Source organism: Antedon bifida, chromosome 1 (genome assembly GCF_963402885.1).
Source record: "Antedon bifida chromosome 1, ecAntBifi1.1, whole genome shotgun sequence".
NCBI lineage: Eukaryota > Metazoa > Echinodermata > Crinoidea > Comatulida > Antedonidae > Antedon > Antedon bifida.
Window position 1 is genome coordinate 28,923,146 of NC_136226.1, and position 21,729 is coordinate 28,944,874.

At 34.2% G+C, this 21,729-nt stretch overlaps 2 protein-coding genes across 9 annotated transcripts in view; both read left to right on the plus strand.

Moving 5' to 3' along the window:
- LOC144847862 (acetylcholinesterase-like) overlaps positions 1-21,447 on the plus strand; it is a 30,478-nt gene extending 9,031 nt beyond the window's left edge. The window contains exons 1-9 of one of the 7 annotated variants that reach the window (XM_078704467.1): positions 16,422-16,443; positions 16,835-16,930; positions 17,460-17,619; positions 17,820-17,897; positions 18,282-18,400; positions 18,637-18,804; positions 19,016-19,644; positions 19,784-19,965; positions 20,135-21,409. In XM_078704467.1, the coding sequence (XP_078560593.1) occupies positions 16,835-16,930; positions 17,460-17,619; positions 17,820-17,897; positions 18,282-18,400; positions 18,637-18,804; positions 19,016-19,644; positions 19,784-19,965; positions 20,135-20,223 (1,521 nt within the window). In that variant the 5' untranslated portion in view covers positions 16,422-16,443 and the 3' untranslated portion in view covers positions 20,224-21,409. Of the gene's footprint in view, positions 1-4,042; positions 4,549-5,028; positions 5,189-8,211; positions 8,290-8,527; positions 8,647-8,901; positions 9,070-9,582; positions 10,212-10,510; positions 10,693-11,519; positions 12,149-12,921; positions 13,082-13,359; positions 13,438-13,545; positions 13,665-13,942; positions 14,111-14,229; positions 14,859-15,014; positions 15,197-15,383; positions 16,190-16,421; positions 16,444-16,463; positions 16,931-17,459; positions 17,620-17,819; positions 17,898-18,281; positions 18,401-18,636; positions 18,805-19,015; positions 19,645-19,783; positions 19,972-20,134 lie in introns of those variants that run through there. The other 6 variants (XM_078704425.1, XM_078704416.1, XM_078704434.1 and 3 more) reach the window with 6 other exon arrangements.
- On the plus strand, positions 15-11,135 carry LOC144847849 (acetylcholinesterase-like). 2 transcript variants are annotated; one of them, XM_078704395.1, is made up of 8 exons: positions 15-646; positions 962-1,121; positions 1,358-1,435; positions 1,583-1,701; positions 1,861-2,028; positions 2,238-2,875; positions 3,183-3,364; positions 10,862-11,135. In XM_078704395.1, exons 1-8 carry the CDS (start codon positions 266-268, stop codon positions 10,936-10,938), a joined length of 1,803 nt encoding a protein of 600 aa, XP_078560521.1. In that variant the 5' UTR covers positions 15-265; the 3' UTR covers positions 10,939-11,135. The 2 variants fall into 2 exon arrangements, with proteins under 2 accessions (XP_078560521.1, XP_078560513.1); XM_078704387.1 differs by lacking the exon at positions 10,862-11,135 and adding an exon at positions 3,501-3,759.
- Positions 21,448-21,729: the final 282 nt, after the last annotated feature.

Here is a 21,729-nt window from a genome sequence, read left to right on the forward strand (position 1 = left end):
ACCGCAGTGTTACGTGTGTTAACTAAATTAGGCGTAGGTTAAATATTTGAGTGTAAATGCAAATATTAAAACTCTACCACATACAAACAATACCTAACGCGTAAATATTTAATAGGTCAGCCTTTCACTCTAGGTACTAAATTTGTTCAGCATTCGGACTGTGATTTTCCGCTGATTGAAATGTGCAAGTCATTTATTCATAATTGTCCAGTGTCTTATCAGGTACTTTAGGTGTGTAGGCCTACACAAGTTCATTCAGTTCGAAATGGCGGGTAGAAGCACTTCATTACTATGTCTACTTATCGTCTGTATTTCTGGGTGCGTAGCAGACAAGGAAAACCGCCAACCGGTAGTTTATGCTAAATTTGGCAAAGTGTTTGGTAAATCAGTTACCCTCGATGTCAACGACGATTATTTCACGAAAGCGAAAACTGTAGATGTATACCAAAGTATACCTTACGCCGAAGCACCGGTTGGTTCACTTCGCTTTAAGCCTCCGGTAGCAAAAACGTGGGATATGGATGCCTTGTTTAATGCTACTGGTCCACAGAATTCATGTGTTCAAGAAATATTTCCAGCTTTACCAATTGTGGAAGAACAGAGCGAAGACTGTCTCCATCTTGATGTGTATACATCAAATCCCAAGGTAAGAGAACGCATGGTTTATTAGTGAATTAGGCCTTCATTAATATTTACATTATATGAGTGTTAGTTAAAGTTCAAGTTACTTTAATCTTTAACAATAGACTTTTTACACTGAACAGTTTGCGGAAGCAGTACTTCGACCTCATGGTAAATAATAAATACCGTACTATACATAACATGTCGCTTTACCTTACCTCTTCTTTTTTGTAAAGGAAAATCACAGTTGTATTTCCATTTTACTTTTTGCAAATGTAAATTGATATTATGTTTACTTATATAAAATATAAACATATATTTATTTATTCATTATATTTAGCCGGTAAAGGCTGCTGTGATGGTCTTCATTCATGGTGGTGGGTTTTCATTCGGCATCGGGACAACCAGCAACATGTCACAAGTACCAATGGTAGCTCTCGGGAACGTCGTCGCCGTCAACATCAACTATCGTCTGAGTGTCTTTGGCTTTTTATCCACAGGTTTTGTAATCTATCTAAAATCTTACTTACTTTAACCAGCTGATAAAAAAATATGATTGATAAATTACCGTAACACTTTTTTAAGTGACCATTTTTATTCAATATTCATTCATGCGGCAATATCGTATTTTCATAGACAGTTTATATAATATATAAATATGTTTTAATAAAATAAACATATTTATTACATCTTTGGAAGACAAATGAATAAATATTATTGTTTATTCATTTGATAGGTGACGATGTTGTGTCGGGGAACATGGGGTTGAAGGATCAAACACTAGCCCTCCAATGGATTAATGACAATATAGCTGGTGAGAAGAATTTCAATCTTAGATAACAGTTTACTAGCTTTTTCTTTTACTGTTTTACATTTGGATTTTGTGTCTCAATTTAACTGACTCTCTGTTCACCCAACACCAAATAACAGTAAAGTATTATATTTCGTGATTTAATTTCAGAATTCGGAGGTGACCCAGATAAAGTTACGATCTATGGTGAAAGTGCTGGTTCAATTGCAGTAGCAAACCATGTAGTATCGCCTATGAGTAAAGGCTTATTTCATCGTGCTATTATGCAGGTTCGAAAGGAAATGTGTTTTTGTTTTGTTTTAGTTTTAGCTTGGAACTCAACGCAGTGACTTGTACTGCGCGTACGTCGTTGTTTAAATTAAACTTTTATTATCAATTTTCAATTAAAATATAGTTTAAATCATGAATGTATCGATTATATATACTAGAGTGGAACGGTTGTGGAAAGTTTAAAATCAGAATTGAAGACAGTACAGAGATCAAGAGCTTTTGCCTTTGGCCGAACGTTAGGATGTGACCAGTCGAATACTAATGAACTCGTACAATGTCTTCAGGCCGTTGATAGTCAAACACTTGTAGCAAATTGTTCACTAAATGTGAGTTATTAAAACATTATTAGATGTATTATTAGTATTATTATTATTATTAAAACGTGGCAACTGTTTTACTCTTTGTTCATGATGTAAGGCTTACATTATTATTGGTTGTTGGGAGTCATTTCTTTACCTCAGCATTAGCGAACATCTTAAATGCATTCGACCAATGGAATATAGTTGATTGTTATTAATCCTATTCTTTTTAATAGACGGCGGTAGAAAATGGAGAGAATCCGTATTCGTTTATGTTTGTTCCTAACGCTGATGGAGAATTTCTGCCAGATGATCCGAATAAGCTTTATGATGACCCGAACGCAATAAATGACGTTGACATCATGTTGGGAACTCTTTCCGATGAAGGATCTGTTTTCGTAAAACAGAATATGGTAGGAGAGGTAGTAACCAATCGTACATTTTTTGACGAGTATGTAACTGGAATGGGTGCCATGATATTTCAGGCTGAGTTTGAGTTGGAAAAAGATCTTTTGAAGTATGTGTATCTTTCTGATGAACAACTAGCTAATCCAGATTCAGACCATTACTATAGTCTTAGTCAAATGGCAGGTGACGTAATGTTCGTCTGTCCAACAGAAAAGACCGTGAGACTATTGGTCACAGCTGGAAAAGAGAATGTCTATCTTTACAAAATGACACACGAACCTTCTCGATCATTCTGGGGAATGTCTGGTATAAATGACGCTGGAGCTACACATGGAGAGGACTTGGTATTTGTATTCGGTATGCATTACAATGAAGGAAACGGTTGGTTTTACGGAAAATTACCTGCTAAAGAAATTCGCCTTACTAATGCAATGATGACTTACTGGTCAAATTTTGCCAAGACAGGGTACGTATTGCCTGGTCATTCTTTTGTTATAATGTTAAATGGACAACTGTTTATGGGTATTAGATTATAAGAATTATAGCGTACACTTCATTTTTATCACTGACGAATGAATTGAGGTTTCAAATTCTTTTAAAATAATTTTAGCTGCTCTAAAGTTAAATAAAATAATTACTTGTATCAGACTCATGTATCCATCGTCGATCGTCTTCTTCATTCAACTTTGCAACCGTCATTTTTCTTTATTATGAATACAGTGTATGCCTATATGTCTACTTTGTCTACTATAACTCTTCTCATTTTCAAATAGTGATCCTAATAACTCTGGTGGTGACAGTAACTTGGTGTTGGCTTATCCAAAGTGGCCAAAATTTACACTTGCTGAGCATAGTTACAAGGATATTTCAACGACCATGCAAAACAGTAATGCAATGAATTTCAAGCGGTGTGCATTTATTAATGACATTCTACCAAAGGCGAGGGAAGTGCAAGGTTAGAATTTAAATTAATTTTCTTAATCGTATTTTAAAAAATAAATATGTTATGTATCGTATTTAAATTTTATACCAACATAGGTTAACAAAGTACATAATATGATTCATTTTGATTCTGGTATATCATACTTTAGATAAACTGAAGACATTTGAGAAAGAAGAACATGAGAAGACGAAATATTCGTGTGAATCGGGCTCTTGTGAAGAAAAAAAGCCATAAATGAAGTCTATCATTCAAAGTCTACAGACATGTTACTATATTACTCCTGCAACAAAGCTCTTCAAATTTAAAGTTAATATTTAAAATTCACTTACGATTTTGCAGATTATATATTTGAGAGGAGTAGAGTAAATAGGTATAGTGTTTGCCAGATATTAGAGTTTGGCCTTGGCCCACACCACAGTGTTACTACTAGCTAGACTAGATGAGTTTGAATTGAGTTTTCAGATATTAAAATAAAAGAAATTGGTTTAATTACGCAGCTAAATCAGGATTGCATAATGTCTTCTTACTTCTACAGTACTTTGTGTATGTTTTTGATGTGTTTGTACATACTTGAATTCTACCATATACAAAACGTACCTAACGTGTAAATGTTTAGTAGGTCAACCTTTCAATGCACTCTTTTAATGCACTCTTTTAACTAATTTCGTTCAGCATTTCATCCGGATCCAGACGACACTGTGACTGATTATTTCCGCTGTCGGGATGTGCAAGTCATAAGTATTTCTTCATATCTATATATATAGTGTCTTATCTGATACTTTAGATATGTACACAATAACTCCACTCAGTTCGAAATGGCGGGTAAAGGCACTGCAATACTGTGTCTACTTATCGTCTGCACGTCGCGGTGCGTAGCAGACACAGAAAACTCCCAGCCGGTAGTTGACGCTAAATTTGGTAAAGTGTTTGGTAAATCAGTCACTCTCGACGTCAATGACGATTTTTTCACCGAAGCGAAAACTGTAGATGTATACCAAAGTATCCCTTACGCCGAAGCACCGGTTGGTTCACTTCGCTTTAAGCCTCCAGTAGCAAAAACGTGGGATAAAGATGTCTTGTTTAATGCTACTGGTCCTCAGACTGCATGTGTTCAAGAACTATTTCCAGCTTTACCAATTTTGGAAGAACAGAGCGAAGACTGTCTTCATCTTGACATATATACACCACACCCCAAGGTAAGAGAACGCATGTTTTATATGTAAATTAGGCCTACAGTGACAACCCACACACCTTTATTTGCAATAATACTGTTTCATTTTAGCAAGAATGAAAACAATTTTAGAGGTCGTATTTACTTTAATCCATCCACACAACAACTCACCACTAAATATCAGCACGAGTTTGGGTAACATTTTACTGCCAATGGGACGAATCATTTTGCTATTTTTACAGATTCCATTGTTGTTTACTCTTTCTGAATCAAAGTGTTATCCTGTAAACCTACATTATAATAGTAGTTATAGCTACACATTTGGTTGTATTGACACTGAACAGTTTGTGGAAGCAGTACTTTGATCTGACCTTTGCCGCTTTGCCTGACTGACCGTCTTCTTGTACAAGAAAATCAGTTATATTTCTCCATTTTACTTTGTGACAATGTAAATGGATGTTATGTTTACTTATATAATATATTTTTATTTATCCATTGTATTTAGCCAGAAAAAGCTCCTGTGATGGTCTTCATTCATGGTGGTGGATTTGCCTTTGGCATCGGGACATCCAGCAACATGTCACAAGTACCGATGGTAGCTCTCGGGAATGTCGTCGCCGTCAACATCAACTACCGTCTAAATGTTTTTGGCTTTTTATCCACAGGTTTTGTAATATAATAAAACAATTATCTAAAATATGCTTTATAATTTTATAATAAGCTGATAAAAATATCATTAAAAGATAAGCGTAATGCTTTATAGTGTATTTATATCTTCTACCGCTAAGTTTCCCCATTCCACAACATATACACGCACACCTCGCCCTCCACCTCCTTTCAGTCGGAAAGCCGCGTTGGTAACGCATCACTGATTTCATTCATTGTGAGGGCGCGCTTCGTGGAAAATGTTGGAATTTTTGCTATTTTAGTACACTTAGAAAATGGTATAATTTTGATATTAAATGAAATCAATAAACGTATTTCAATAGTTGAACTACAAGCGTAAATAATGATAAAAACTGTGATCTAAATTCCACAGATTTTTTGTTTCAAGAAATATCATTATTTTATGTATAAACTTTTTTACTTTAATTTTTTTTTAAATGATGGTAAAAAATCATTAAATTTTATATTTTCTAGATAAGGTTTCAAAGCAAATTTAAAATCCTTTCAAGATAAACTATTAAGCTATCTATTAAAATAAAAATCTAATTTTAAGCTTTCTTGGGATGCAACTCCCACTAATCAAACCAAACCTACTACATTTCTGTTCTGTTTCGATCGAAAAATCGCCATTTTGAAACTTTGTTTACGTTTTACGAAGCTGGTACGAATCGTCCCGGACCGAATCGTGTCTGTGTTCAATACGGTTTTCATGCAGGCGTATTACGTCATAGGCCTAAGATTTCAATTTGCTCACCGATTATTGTTCTATTTGGTTTCTGAGCTAGGAAAGGCTACCTACTATAATTACTTACTTGATTTCTAGCCTAGCTAGGCCTAAAAATAGTATTTTCTAGGCCTAGCTAGGCTGAGTAATTCTGATATAATACTAATAGGTAGGCCTACCCTAGTGAGTGTTAATAATAGTAGCTGGGTATTCTATAGTCTAGGCTGGTGGTAGGTCTATCCCAGCTCTGCTCATATACCAAGCAAGAAGAAGCCTGAAGAAGCCTGAAGGAGAAACTAGAGGCCCAGAACAAATAAAAAACTGTTAAAAAAACAATAAATGGAAAAATAAAAATAAATAACCCATTTTCAATTTATATATGGGGAATGTTTTATAAAATCGGGCATGTTTGTTTCAGAGACTCAAACGTGTATTTTTATATGGTCATGTTTTTAAAAAAGATAATTATGGGCCCAGCTGAAACCAAGATATAAAAATATAAGTCCATCATTTACTTGTATATAAATATTACTTTATTAGATACAACTTGCATTTCACACAAGCAACCAATTTTTTTTTTACGTATACAGAATGTGAAAAAGCAGTTTTTAATACAAATATCTTTCAAACAATACTGATATAAATAGTAAATACTACTACTACTGTATATATTATTTAAACAGCACCTTGTTCATCAAACATAACAAACTAGCTAGGCCTTAGCCTATATCATATTAACTTACGTGAGTCTTACGGTTGTACTGATTTTATGATTGTTTTATATGTTTATATTGTATGTATCTGTGTGACTCTGGTTAATAAAGTAAATCAATCAATCAATTGCAACTTAATTTATATCTTATCATTGACTGATCTGAAACGCTTCTAAAACTTGAATGCGCATGAATGTATATGTTATATTATTATTAGCGAATAAAATGAAAAACTATCAGCTGCAGCAATGATATTGAAATCGAGAAAACCATTACAGCTTCCACCGTCCAACCTCATATTGAAGAACGAGACAGAAAATCGTCGAGTCTTGATACCAACAAAAAACCTAAAATGAAAATGAATAGCTGAAATGTAATGAATGAAACTATTTAAATAATTGTCACTATGATATGAACAAAACATTGCATCGTTATACAGTATAATTATTCAACAACCTGAAAACATTTTCAGATATAGGCCTACCATGAAAAAGCAGCAAATACAAAATTTCCTTATGTCTGTTTATTGTAATAATTATTAATATTATAAATAAATTGTACCCCTCAGTTGTCAATAATTTTACTATAAATAAATATTTAACTATATAGAATAGGTAGGCCTATACCTGCATCTTCAATATAGAGTAGGATTGTAACGATACTTTAATAATACTAAATTGTAACTAAAGTATTTAAATTATTAACAGAACATGTTACTAGGCCTAGGCCGATATAATACGACAACGATCCACCAGGTCGTGCATATACTCACCTACAACAACCACAATCAACACACCATGCACCACACACGACGGAACTAGTGCCGCGAGACGTAACAATATATGACATGAGGACCTTTTTTAAAATGTTCGCTATAGGAAGCTTAAATAGGGTTTCAAGCCAATTTTAACGTAAAACAGACTATTGATACTTACTCTATCCATATACGTCGGTTTTTTGGTAATTCACTGTATGGGATGCAAATCCCACTAATGGAAAATTTGTAAACAAACACCTGTTAGAAAACTTCAGTTTTGACGGACGCACACGAACTTTGGAAAGAAATTGTCGCTGACAACAAATCCAACAAATTATTCAGAAAATTAGGTGACCTGCGACATCTTAAACATATAAGGAACTGATCTTACCATATATGGTTAATTTTTCGCCTACTAATGTTTATTAAACAGCTATTAAATGACGTATACTTTATGCTAATGTTTTCGCGCGAAACGTTGATGCTTCTGTGCCGAGAGAGGGCTTCTAAAATTTATGACGTCATGCGAAGTCGAAAATTCAGCGATAACGGTCATATTTCCCAACGCGGCTCTCCGACTGTTTCTCCTCACCCCTCTCTCTCTAACTTGTGGTAACATCACCACTTTTATTCAGTATTTATATCATATTTCTCTTTTTCATTTCCTTTTCAAAAACTATATAAACAGTTTAGGCCTATATCATACTAGGCTTATATAAATAAAAATATGTTTATATTAAAAAAAATAACGTACTCGTAAATTTGCTGTTAGAAATTCTTAATTAATAAGGCATAAATAAATAATATGATTGTTTATTTCTTTGATAGGTGACGATATAGTGTCGGGGAACATGGGGTTGAAGGATCAAACACTAGCCCTCCAATGGATTCATGACAATATAGCTGGTGAGAGGAAATTAAATCTTAGATACCAGTTTACTAGTATTTCCAGCGTTTTCTTTTACTATTTACACTTGGACTGCACTGACTCTCTGTTCACCAACATTGATTGAGTAGTAATTTATATTGTGAGATTATGGCTTTAATATGACCTAATAGCGACCAAGCTTTCTATTAATAGTGTTTGGCACTTCTTACAAATCAAATAACAGTAAAATATTATATTTCGTGATTTTATTCTCAGAATTCGGAGGTGACCCAGATGTGGTTACGATTTATGGTGAAAGTGCTGGTTCAGTTTCAGTAGCAAACCATGTTGTATCGCCAATGAGTAAAGACTTATTTCATCGTGGTATTATGCAGGTTTGAAATGAAATGTGTTTTTGTTTTAGCTATAGCTTGGGTCTCACTGGAACTCAACGAAATGACCTATTGTACGTTAGCAATCTTTGAAAAATCCCACAAGCGACAGGGGATTTTGGTATGAAAACTACGTGCACTGCGCGTACGTCGTCCTAGTTGGAATCATGTCACTCTTCCCTAGTGAAATTTGTTTTTTTATCAAATATTTAATCTTAAAATGCAATTTTTTAATCATGAATGTATCTGTTACACTAGAGTGGAACGGTTATGGAAAGTTTAAAATCAGAATCAAAGACAGTACAGAGATCAAGAGCTTTTGCGTTTGGCCGAACGTTAGGATGTGACCAGTCGGATACTAATGAACTCGTACAATGTCTTCAGGCCGTTGATAGTCAAACACTTGTAGCAAACTGTTCACTAAATGTGAGTATTCCGTAACGTTAAACCTACATTATATTTATTATTAAAACGCGGTAACTGTTTAAAAAACGGACTGAAGTTCAATAGAGTAACACTATAAAAACTATTTTATTTTACTGCACCTTTACTTTAATACTCTTTGTGCATGGTGTAAGCATTATAAGCTAAGGCTTACATTATTATCTGTGTTGGGAATGAATTCTTTATAGACTGGTGGAAATAGCTCAAACATAGCCTTTGAGTCAAACAAATTGCAATAGTTTTATTGTTGAAATATTTTCAAAATATATTAGATAATGCTATATCCAAAATCTACCCTGATCTGCCCAGTATAAGTGGCCTAATTTGCATAAAATCAAAATGGCTGCCATTTAACAGCTTTCATCCCAATTATCTCTTAAACCATAAAGAATATTTATTACCTCAACATTAACGAAGATCTTCAATCAGAAGCATTGATTCGGCCAACGGAATATTGTTATTATTCTTTATTATTATTCCTATTCGTTTTAATAGACGGCAGTTGAAAATGGAGAAAATCCTTATACACTTATGTTTATTCCTAACGCTGATGGAGAATTTCTGCCAGATGATCCGAATAAGCTTTATGATGACCCGAACGCAATACATGCCGTTGACATCATGTTAGGAACTCTTTCCGATGAAGGATCTGGTTTCGTAAAACAGCAAATGTTAGGAGAGGTCGTAGCCAATCGTACATTCTATGACAATTTTTTAGTTGGATTGGAGTGGATGGGATCGACAGAGTTAGAAAAAGATCTTTTGAAGTATGTGTATCTTTCCGATGAACTACTAGCTAATCCAGATTCAGACCATTACTACATTCTAAGTCAAATGTTAGGTGACGTAATGTTTGTCTGTCCAACGGAAAAGACCGCGCGACAATTGGTTACCGCGGGAAATGCGAATGTCTATCTATACCAAATGACCCATGTACCTTCACGATCCTTTTGGTCGATGTCTGGATTGGAAGATCTAGGTGCTGCACATTGTGAAGACTTACCGTTTGTATTCGGTATGCATTACAATGAAGAAAACACTTGGTATTTCGAAAAATTACCTCCTGATGAAGTCCGCCTTACTAATGCAATGATTACTTACTGGTCAAATTTTGCCAAAACTGGGTACGTATTGCATTTTTATAATGTTAAAAATGAACAGCTGCACATGGGTATTGAGTTTAAGTGAAGTACTATAATGTATACTCAAGTTGTATCGCTGACGAATGAAAGGGAGGGGCGGGTTGAAATTCTTTTCAAATGATTTTAGCTGCTCCTTAAACTTAATTAAATTGGTTAATTAAACTAATGTATCCATCGGCGATCGTTGATTGGCGCCGACTTCTTTTCATTCAACTTTTCAACCGTCATTTTTCTTTATTATGAATACATCGTAAAGCGTTACTATTCTCATTTTTAAACAGTGATCCTAATAACTCTGGTGGTGACAATAACTTAGTTTTGGCTTACCCAAAGTGGCAAAAATTTACACTTGCTGAGCATAGTTACAAGGATATTTCAACGACCATGCAAAACAGTAATGCAATGAATTTCAAGCGGTGTACATTTATTAATGATATTCTACCAAAGATGAGGAGAATACAAGGTTAGAATTGAATTGATTGATATTTTTAATCGCATTGTATCTATCGTATGAAAATTCTATTAAAAACATAGGCTAACACAAGAATTATTCACCAATAGGTTACAGTAGTATTAATAATAATATTAGTATTAATTTTTAATAATATGTATATTGTTATCTTCTATTTTAGATAAGCTGAAGAAATGTGAGAAAGAAGAACACGAGAAGACGATACAATCGAACTCTTGTGATGAAAGAAAGCCATAAAAATCGTGTATAGAGTTTACGTGTTCTTACTTTATTGATTCGATAATTACTAAAATAATAATTATTAAAATACCTCTTGGTCTTTAAGGTAAACTTGACTTGATGATTCTTTAGTTTATCTCTCGCGTTCGTTTTGTTTGTTTAAACAGATCTTAAGAAAATGCCGGCAGCAAAGTTCTTCAAAAAGGTCGTTTTTATTCGAGAGAAAAAAAAATGAATAGAGAAATTTTTAAAACGTCTTTTTTCCAATATCAATCTTGATTGTATCTTTTTTCGACGTTTCGTCTGGATTCGGTTAATAAAAAAAACATTCGGGCCAGAATAAAAAAAAATTATCTTTCATAAATTTGGGATTAAAATATCTATATATATCGAATTGTTAATCCCGATTTTATTTCAAATTATTAATTCATTGGGCCTATTTCGAAGTTAAAAGTCTTAATTATTCATTATTATTATTAATTCGAAGTGCGACTTCGTAAGTTTTTTAAATATAAACCGGCAAACATTAATATCGTTTTTCTCATGTAATCATTCAATAACATAATACTTGATGGAAACAGCTTTTATTATGCATACAAATTGTACTTACAACGACTCGAGGTGACCTGACATGACAGTTCAGATCAACTTTAAAGCGTTTTCTAGATGACCCGTAGAGTTGTAAGGTCAAGACACTTTCAGGTATATGACAATCACAATATAATATGATAATAATATAAGTTATCTGTTTACAAAGTCATATTTGATCTGCATCGGCGCTGCTATGTACACAGTGTCTCTATCGACGTGATTAAGTTGTGTACAAACTTCATTCAGCTAGTTCGAAATGGCGGGTAGAAGCACTGCATTACTATGTCTACTTATCGTCTGTATTTCTGGGTGCGTAGCAGACAAGGAAAACCGCCAGCCGGTAGTTGACGCTAAATTTGGTAAAGTGTATGGTAAATCAGTTACCCTCGATGTCAACGACGATTATTTCCCGGAAGCGAAAACTGTAGATGTATACCAAAGTATACCTTACGCCGAAGCACCGGTTGGTTCACTTCGCTTTAAGCCTCCGGTAGCAAAAACGTGGGACAAGGATGCCTTATTTAATGCTACTGGTCCTCAGATGGCCTGTGTTCAAGAGCTTACGCCATTTCTACCAATTTTGGAAGAACAAAGCGAAGACTGCCTTCATCTTGATGTATACACGCCAAACCCCAAGGTAAGAGATTGTATACTTTAAGGTAGTGACCTATTATATGTTTTGTTTAAATTTAAATGTTAAATAATGTGTTGGTTTGTCAATCTGTTGACGTAACACCTATTCAGTGCCATTTTTATTTTGAATTAATATACTGCTGGATTGAATACTGCTGGATATATACGTATGTAAGGATTATTTTCAATTATGGAGTGCTGTAAGTTTACTGGCATTTCCGTATGAGAGATATAATAACACTCCAACATGTTTACTGTTGTATTTATTTCCTGATCAAAGTTTGCGGATAGATACCATTGTTAGTTAAATCTTTTTTTATTTAATATACGCATTGGTTATCATGTATCTACATTGAGTCATCATATATCTACATTGAGTCACGTAACCAATATAACTAAAAAGTTCGTGTTTGACCCGAAACGATTTTTAAACGCTGCTTTTGTCAAACACGAAATACTTCCTTTAAAAAAATAGCTACGTCACAGTTCCTCTTGAAAATTACAAACGAAGTTATTCTTATTTCAAAATGATAATACGGGCATCTTAGTAGACCTACGAGGGGCAGACCCAAGTACATTGAAACTGGGTTATTGAAAATGATCCAGCAGTATATTGATTAAAAATAAAAATGGCAACAGATTGACAAACCCACACATTATTTCAAATCAAAATTTTAATTTAAACAAAACATAATAGGTCACTACCTTAAGTTAATAAACTTAGTGATTTTATATAGTTTGACTTGTTTTAATTTTTTTACTTCTTTACATATTTAGCCGGAAAAGGCTCCTGTGATGGTTTTCATACATGGTGGTGGGTTTATATTGGGCGTCGGGACAACTAGCAACATGTCACAGGTACCGATGGTAGCTCTCGGCAACGTCGTCGCCGTCAACATCAACTATCGTCTCAATGTCTTTGGGTTTTTCTTCACAGGTTTTGTACAATCGATTTTGAAAATGAATCTTCTCAATTTTTATTCAGAAATATTTCACAATATATTTACATTCAATATGCTAAGTTTACGCTTTAAAAAAAACAAGGCCAACAGCCATAAGTCGCGTGCTAAAACGCATAGTGATACCAGACCGACCGACCGACCTAGTGAACTATAGAGTCGCGTCCACGCGACTAATAACGTACTCGTAAATTTGCTATTAATTTATTTGGAAGGCATAAATAGATAATATTTGTCTTTATTCCTATTTTAATAGGTGACGATGTTGTGCCAGGGAACATGGGGCTAAAGGATCAAACACTAGCCCTCCAGTGGGTTCGTGATAATATTGCAGGTGAGGAGATGACTATACTATTCTTATCATTTAAGCTACAAAACAACTACAAAACAGTAGAAAAATAAGAATGGTTATTTCCAACTTATTTACTTTGTTTAATTTTAGAATTTGGAGGTGACCCAGATATGGTTACGATTTATGGTGAAAGTGCTGGTTCAATTTCAGTAGCAAACCATGTCGTATCACCTATGAGTAAAGGCTTATTTCATCGTGCAATTATGCAGGTTTGAAATGAAATGTGATCTTTTTTTGTAGGAAATTCACTGTTGTAATTGCTTGTACTTTTGAAATTAGAACTTGCTTACAGTATCAAAGCTTGGTTCTCACTAGGAAATTTAATTTGACCAATCACAGGTGACATTTTGAATTATCCGTAGTTTGTGATTGGTCTAATTACTGTGCGTACGTCCTCGCGTTACGTCCAAGCTTTAGTAATATCATTATTGTTGTTAGTTTGTAATTAGAATGCAATTCAGAATAATAAATGTGTCGATTATACTAGAGTGGAACGGTTATGGCAAGTTTAAAATCAGAATTGAAGACAGTACAGAGATCAAGAGCTTTTGCGTTTGGCCGAACGTTAGGATGTGACCAGTCGGATACTAATGAACTCGTACAATGTCTTCAGGCCGTTGATAGTCAAACACTTGTGGCAAACTGTTCACTGAATGTGAGTTTATATGATATTTCATCTACAAACTCCAATAATTTAAAATCATCATCAAAGTTCTTTTCTGTTTGACATGAATAATAAATGCAATACAAATTCTTATAATTTTCTTTTAATAGACGGCAATTGAAAATGGAGAGGATCCTTATACGCTTATGTTTGTTCCTAACGCTGATGGAGAATTTTTGCCAGATGATCCGAATAAGCTTTATGATGATCCGAACGCAATACATGACGTTGACATCATGTTAGGAACTCTTTCCGATGAAGGATCCGTTTTTGTAAAACATTTAGTTGTAGGAGGCGTAGCCAATCGCACATTTTACGACAATTATTTTGTTGAAATGGCATGGATGGGATTGAAGTATGACTTGGAAAAGGATCTTTTGAAGTATGTGTACCTTTCCGATGAACAACTAGCTAATCCAGATTCAGACCATTACTATAGTCTTTATCAAATGGTAGGTGACTTCATATTTGTCTGTCCAACAGAAAAGACGGCGAGACAATTGGCTACCGCGGGAAAGGAGAATGTATATCTATACAAAATGACCCATGTGCCTTCGCGTTCCTTCTGGTCAATGTTGGGAATGGAAGATATTGGAGCTGCACATGGTGAAGATATACCGTTTGTATTCGGTATGCATTACCATGAAGAAAACAGTTGGTTTTACGGAAAATTACCTGCTGAAGAAGTCCGCCTTACTAATGCAATGATGACGTACTGGTCAAATTTTGCCAAAACAGGGTACGTTAATATTACCTTTACTCGTTATATAACGAGAAAATCCGTAATGATGTCGTTTTCTGCCATTATTTTCCCTACATGTTTACAAACATTATATTATTATATTGCCGTTTTCTTATTGCGCTAAACCGTATTGTAATTTTCATTTTCAAATAGTGATCCTAATAACTCTGGTGGTGACAGTAACTTGGTGTTGGCTTATCCAAAGTGGCCAAAATTTACACTTGCTGAGCATAGTTACAAGGATATTTCAACGACCATGCAAAACAGCAATGTATTGAATTTCAAGCGGTGTGCATTTATTAATGATATTCTACCAAAAACGAGAGAAGTGCAAGGTAAATGTTTTTATTGATAATTTATGTAATTAGCTTGTGTAAAGCTTGCACTTTCTTTCTGACAGTGGTTTTTTTTTCTATTTTATGTATATCTCCATTGAGGTCCAGTCACTGATACCCACATTATTGTCATCTTTTCAGTAATCTACGTTTTGATTAATAAAGGCGTATATATCTTGTTTTCTAGATAAACTGGAGATGTTTGAGAAAGAAGACCACGAGAAATCTAAATATTCGTGCGAATCAGGCTCTTGTGATGAAGAAAAACCATGAATGAAAAGTATTGTGCAAGTGTAATTGATGAATAATTTGTGTGTGAAACATAATTATGAGAACTTGAAATTTACATCATGTGTGTGAAACATATGACGTACATTTCATGTTCGCTTTGTTGATTAATTAATTTGATGATAATAACAGCAACCATAAGATAACAACAACAAGTTTACTATATCAGAAAAAAGTTTTTACTCTTTCCCTGAACAGGAAACAAGTTCAACTCTCCTCAAAGGGAGACTTTATTCTGTTTATAGGCCAGTGGCCTTAAAACATAAACATTTCTTAGTGTGCCAAATAAAATTTTCGTTTCTTGATAATTTATTATTTGCTAATAACTTAATCGTATTTGGGTTTTTAGACTTTAAGTCAAAGTAGAACATATTTGAAATATAATTTGGAATGAGAGGATTTCTTTCTTGATTATTTAGTTTAAAATAAAAGAATATTAAACAAACACTTGATTAATTAGAAATTAAATATTAACGATTTATTGTAGTTGAGATAAATAAATGCGCATTCAAGTAACTATCGAGTCTTAATCAGAACCTCTAACGAAAATAATGTTTAATAAGAGTTAGTTTGATAGTTAGCACTATCAACAACTTAAATCAATGAATTAATCATTTAATAAATCCTATACCGACTCCAACACTTTTTCCACTAACTTTAGGTTTAGTAATTGTTCACATGATCAATCTTGATTGTATTTTCGTTTCGTCCCGGTTCAGAATAAAAAGTCGAAAATAGTGATCGAATTATTAACTCGAAACGTTGACTTAGTAATGCTTACTTTTTTTTAATTAAACCGGAAAGCTTTGTTATAATTTTTCTCATGTAACCATTCAATATTATAACAATGGAAATAGCCTTTGTTGAATGTGCATGCGAATTTGACCTGAACAGACTGACGTGTTCCGGGTGAACAGTCAACATTCAAAGACCGTTAAGGTCAGCTTTGAGACGCTCACGTAGGTATGATATAATAATTAAGCTATCAATGAATTTGCAAGTCATATTTGATATGTACACAGTGTCTTTATCGGCGTGACTGTGTAAATAATAATTCAGTTCGAAATGGCGGTTAGAAGCACTGCACTACTATGTCTACTTATAGTCTGCACGTCGAGGTGTGTAGCAGACAAGGAAAATCGCCAGCCGGTAGTTGAAGCTAAATTTGGTAAAGTGTTTGGTAAATCAGTTACCCTCGATGTCAACGACGATTATTTCACGGAAGCGAAAACTGTAGATGTATACCAAAGTATCCCTTACGCCGAAGCACCGGTTGGTTCACTTCGCTTCAAGCCTCCGGTAGCAAAAACGTGGGATAAGGATGCCTTATTTAATGCTACTGGTCCTCAGATGGCCTGTGTTCAAGAGCTCACGCCATTTTTTCCAGTTTTGGAAGAACAAAACGAAGACTGCCTTCATCTTGATGTATATACGCCAAACCCAAAGGTGAAAGAATACTTTATAATCATTTTACAACAAGCTGGGTGGGTGACCTATATTTGTATTTATAATGTCAGGTTATAATGTCTGGGTATGTCAATCTACTGTACACAAATTATCATTTTATTTCTAATTAATATACTGGTGGATTTTGATTGACTATGAATTTCAACATGATTATTTTCAATCATGCGGGTTGTCGTACGTACGTAACCAGTAGGCCTCATTCCACATTTCAGAACCTATAAATTAAATACACATTATTTGGGTCACATTTCCGAATTTGAGAGATACAAAAATACTCTAAAATATCTACTGTTGTATTTTTTCTGTATGTCTGCGAATCAAAGTTTCCAGACATAGGCATACCATTGTTAGTTAAATCTGTTTTAATAACTATAGGGTTATCATGTCGTCTACATTGATTCACACAACAAATATAACTAAAAAGTTCATATTTCAAATACGGTAACTGAAATAATAAACTTGGTAAATGAATATTGGTATAGCCTTATTTATTTCTTTACATATTTAGCCGGAAAAAGCTCCTGTGATGGTGTTCATACATGGTGGCGGGCTCGCAATAGGCATCGGGACAACCTGCAACATGTCACAAGTACCGATGGTAGCTCTCGGGAACGTCGTCGCCGTCAACATCAATTACCGCCTAAACGTCTTTGGCTTTTTCTTCACAGGTTTTGTACAATTAATTTAAAAAAAAATGTTTTTTCATCCACAATTATTGAGTAATATTTCACAATGTACTTACTACATTCAATATGTTATTTCTCTCGTTTTTTAATTTAAAACAATTTTTACAATTAAAAAACAAAATGATGTAAATTTGCTATTAATTTCTTTGTTATATTATTGGTACTTGTTCTCATTTTGATAGGTGACGATATTGTGCCAGGGAATATGGGGTTAAAGGATCAAACACTAGCACTCCAATGGGTTCGTGATAATATAGCAGGTGGAGAGATTACTTATATAAAATTTTTTTTTAATTAAGCTATGAAACAACTACATAAAATTTAAATGTAGAAACAAAACAGCAGCAAAAGAAGAATCGACGGTTGATTTAGTGATTTACTGAATCTGTCACTTCCTTTTTGCTGGGTGTTTTGTACTTTTATGTTTCAGATTTTCGCATGTTTATTTTGTACCGGCCTCAATTAAAATTCAGTCACTCAAAGCCACAATGTTTTTGTTTTATCATAACTTACTCCCTACGCAAATGCATTTTAAGCTAATGCATATCAATATCTAATATTTAGTGTTCCATGGTATTTTCCGCTAAACTAATACCGAAGCATAATACAAGCATATTCCAATTTATTTCTTGATTTTATTTTAGAATTCGGAGGTGACCCAGATGTGGTTACGATATATGGTGAAAGTGCTGGTTCATTTTCAGTAGCAACCCATATTGTATCGCCTATGAGTAAAGGCTTATTTCATCGTGGTATTATGCAGGTTTGGAATGAAATGTGTTTTTGTTTTGTTTTAGTTATAGCTTAGGTCTCACTGGAACTTAACGAAATGACGGAAAACGCAGCAATCTTTGAAAAATCAAAAGCGACAGTTGGGATTCGCTTGTGATTGGTCTAATCTTGCACTGCGCGTACGTTTTAGTGCGAATTAAGCTTTTATTATCAATTTTAAATTAAAATATTGTTTTTAATCATGAATGTATCGGTTATATATACTAGAGTGGAACGGTTATGGAAAGTTTAAAATCAGAATCGAAGACAGTACAGAGATCAAGAGCTTTTGCGCTTGGCCGAACGTTAGGATGTGACCAGTCGGATACTAATGAACTCGTACAATGTCTTCAGGCCGTTGATAGTCAAACACTTGTAGCAAACTGTTCACTAAATGTGAGTTATTGAGACATTTAATTTAATGAATTTAATAACGTAGATAGGTTATGTTGTGAAGGTGTTAATTTTCTGGCGAAGCAAACTATAACAATATGTAGGCCTAATTAGAAACATTAGAATCTGTACCGTATTTTAACTGTAGCAAACTCAAACAATTTTAAGATGATTAGTAAATGAAATAAAAATTATTATAATTTGCTTTTAATAGACGGCAGTTGAAAATGGAGAGAATCCTTCTACGCTTATGTTTGTTCCTAACGCTGATGGAGAATTTCTGCCAGATGATCCGAATAAGCTTTATGATGACCCGAACGCAATAAATGACGTTGACATCATGTTGGGAACTCTTTCCGATGAAGGATCCATTTTCGTAAAACATTCAATTGTAGGAGGCGTAGCCAATCGCACATTTTACGACAATTATTTTGTTGAAATGGCGTGGATGGGATTGAAGTACGACTTGGAGAAAAATCTTTTGAAGTATGTGTACGTTTCCGATGAACTACTAGCTAATCCAGATTCAGACTATTACTATAGTATTTATCAAATGGTAGGTGACTTGATATTTGTCTGTCCAACAGAAAAGACGGCGAGACAATTGGCTACCGCGGGAAAGGAGAATGTGTATCTATACAAAATGACCCATGTGCCTTCGCGATCCTTCTGGTCGTTGTTGGGAATGGAAGATGTGGGAGCTGCACATGGTGATGACTTACCTTTTGTATTCGGTATGCATTACAATGAAGAAAACAGTTGGTATTACGGAAAATTACCTGCTGAAGAAGTCCGCCTTACTAATGCAATGATGACGTACTGGTCAAATTTTGCCAAAACAGGGTACGTTAATTTTACTTTGCTATAGGCCTATAACTTTAAATTAGTAAGGAACATCTCTAATGATGTCGCTATTTGCCATTATTTCCTCCACATGTTTACAAAACAATATATTATATTATTATATTTCCATTTTAAACAGTGATCCTAATAACTCCGGTGGTGACAGTAACTTAGTTTTGGCATACCCAAAGTGGCAAAAATTTACACTTGCCGAGCATAGTTACAAGGATATTTCAACAACCATGCAAAACAGTAATGCATTGAATTTCAAGCGGTGTGCATTTATTAATGATATTCTACCAAAGGCGAAGGAATTGCAAGGTAAATGTATATTACTAATTGTACTTAGTTGGGTTTTTTTTAAATTTTAGCTTGGCACTTTTTTTTAATGTATTGATTTCCAGGTTGTGCTACCCACATTTTTATATTTTTCTTAAGTAGTCTGCTTTTGATTAATATTAATTGATATATAAATTATATTGTTTTCCAGAAAAACTGGAGATGTTTGAGAAAGAAGAAAAGCACGAGAAATCTAAATATTCGTGCGAATCAGGCTCTTGTGATGAAGAAAAACCATGAATGAAAAGTATTGTGCAAGTGTAATTGATGAATAATTTGTGTGCCAACATAATTATGATGAGAACTTGAAATTTACGTCATGTACCGGTATGAAACATATGACGTACATGTCACGTTCGCTTTGTTGATTAATTAATGTATTCAATGAATGAAAGACATCAATTTTCACAGTGTAATTTTTGACTAATTTGTGTGTGAAACATAATGATGTGAACTTTACATCTTGTGAAACATAGGACCGGTACATTTCAAGTTCGGTTTGTTGAACTTGTTCAATCATAGTAATAACAAAATTAAAAGTATACCACTTTTTCACTCTTTCCATAGACCATAAACTGATAAGATACAAACGAATATTAAAACAGTTGTTCAATTAATTAAATATTAAACAAACACGTTGTTGTATGGAAATTCCATGAAGGATCACCAACGAAATACCGCAATATCGCGGAATTTTAATTATACATCGTCATTTTGATTATCCGAACAATTGACTCCGGTACCGGACCTTGCTATCTTGGTCGCAGCGACACCCACATCCTCCATCTCACATCCGATTCTCGTCTCCTCTGCCATCTGTCGTCTCCCACCTGTCTCCAATCTAGTGTCTCCCATACTGCTTCTCCAGCAGTCTCGCATTATCCGCTTTCCACCCTCCATCTCCCATACTCCATCCCACCATCATATTTAAATGTTTTCGTGATATACATTTGTATCGGAGTGATTGAATTAAAAATTGATTTATAATTATTGATTTCAATAGAAAGGATAATTTTGAATTTACCGTTTACCAATTAACAAAGATTCATAATTGTCAATAAAGATAATGACGAAATAATTGCCTACAGAGAATACATTACCTGAGGTAAAAATACATACAACTGTAAATCTATTGGCATACATCTGTTGTGTTTTCAATTGTATGTAGGCCTATATGACGTCATCAGTGGGTAAAGATTGGTTCTCACTAGGACGCAACGTGCTGTAAGAAAACAAACTTGGGTGTTGGGGGAACCGATGACGTAAGCACAGTGCCAATAGAGGCTATTCAAAACCGCATGATTTCAACTTCTCCGACGAGGGGAATGCGACACTGATAGAAGATGGTTTTTTCTTACGTTGGGTCGGTTACGTACCATTGCGACATGATTTTTATCTAGTGGAAATCAATATTTAAGGCACAATCCTGTTAAATTGATCGATCATAAGTAAACATTGAGAGTGTAAAATCATACAAATATTAAACATTGTTGCATTGAAAGATGCTTTTGAAGTTATTTCGTTTAAACTAAATTGCTAATCCTGTTGAGATTGGGGTGGGGGAGGGGTCGGGCGGAGGTTATTTGCTTCACTATAAGTACAAATATTTGCATTGAAAATACTAATTGATTTGTTTTTCAGAAAGGTGCGGATTTATACTTAAGTCCTTGATCAGGATATGACCTTATATTGAAGAATGTTAAATTAAAATACGGGAATAATAACTAATAGATAACAAAAGGAACA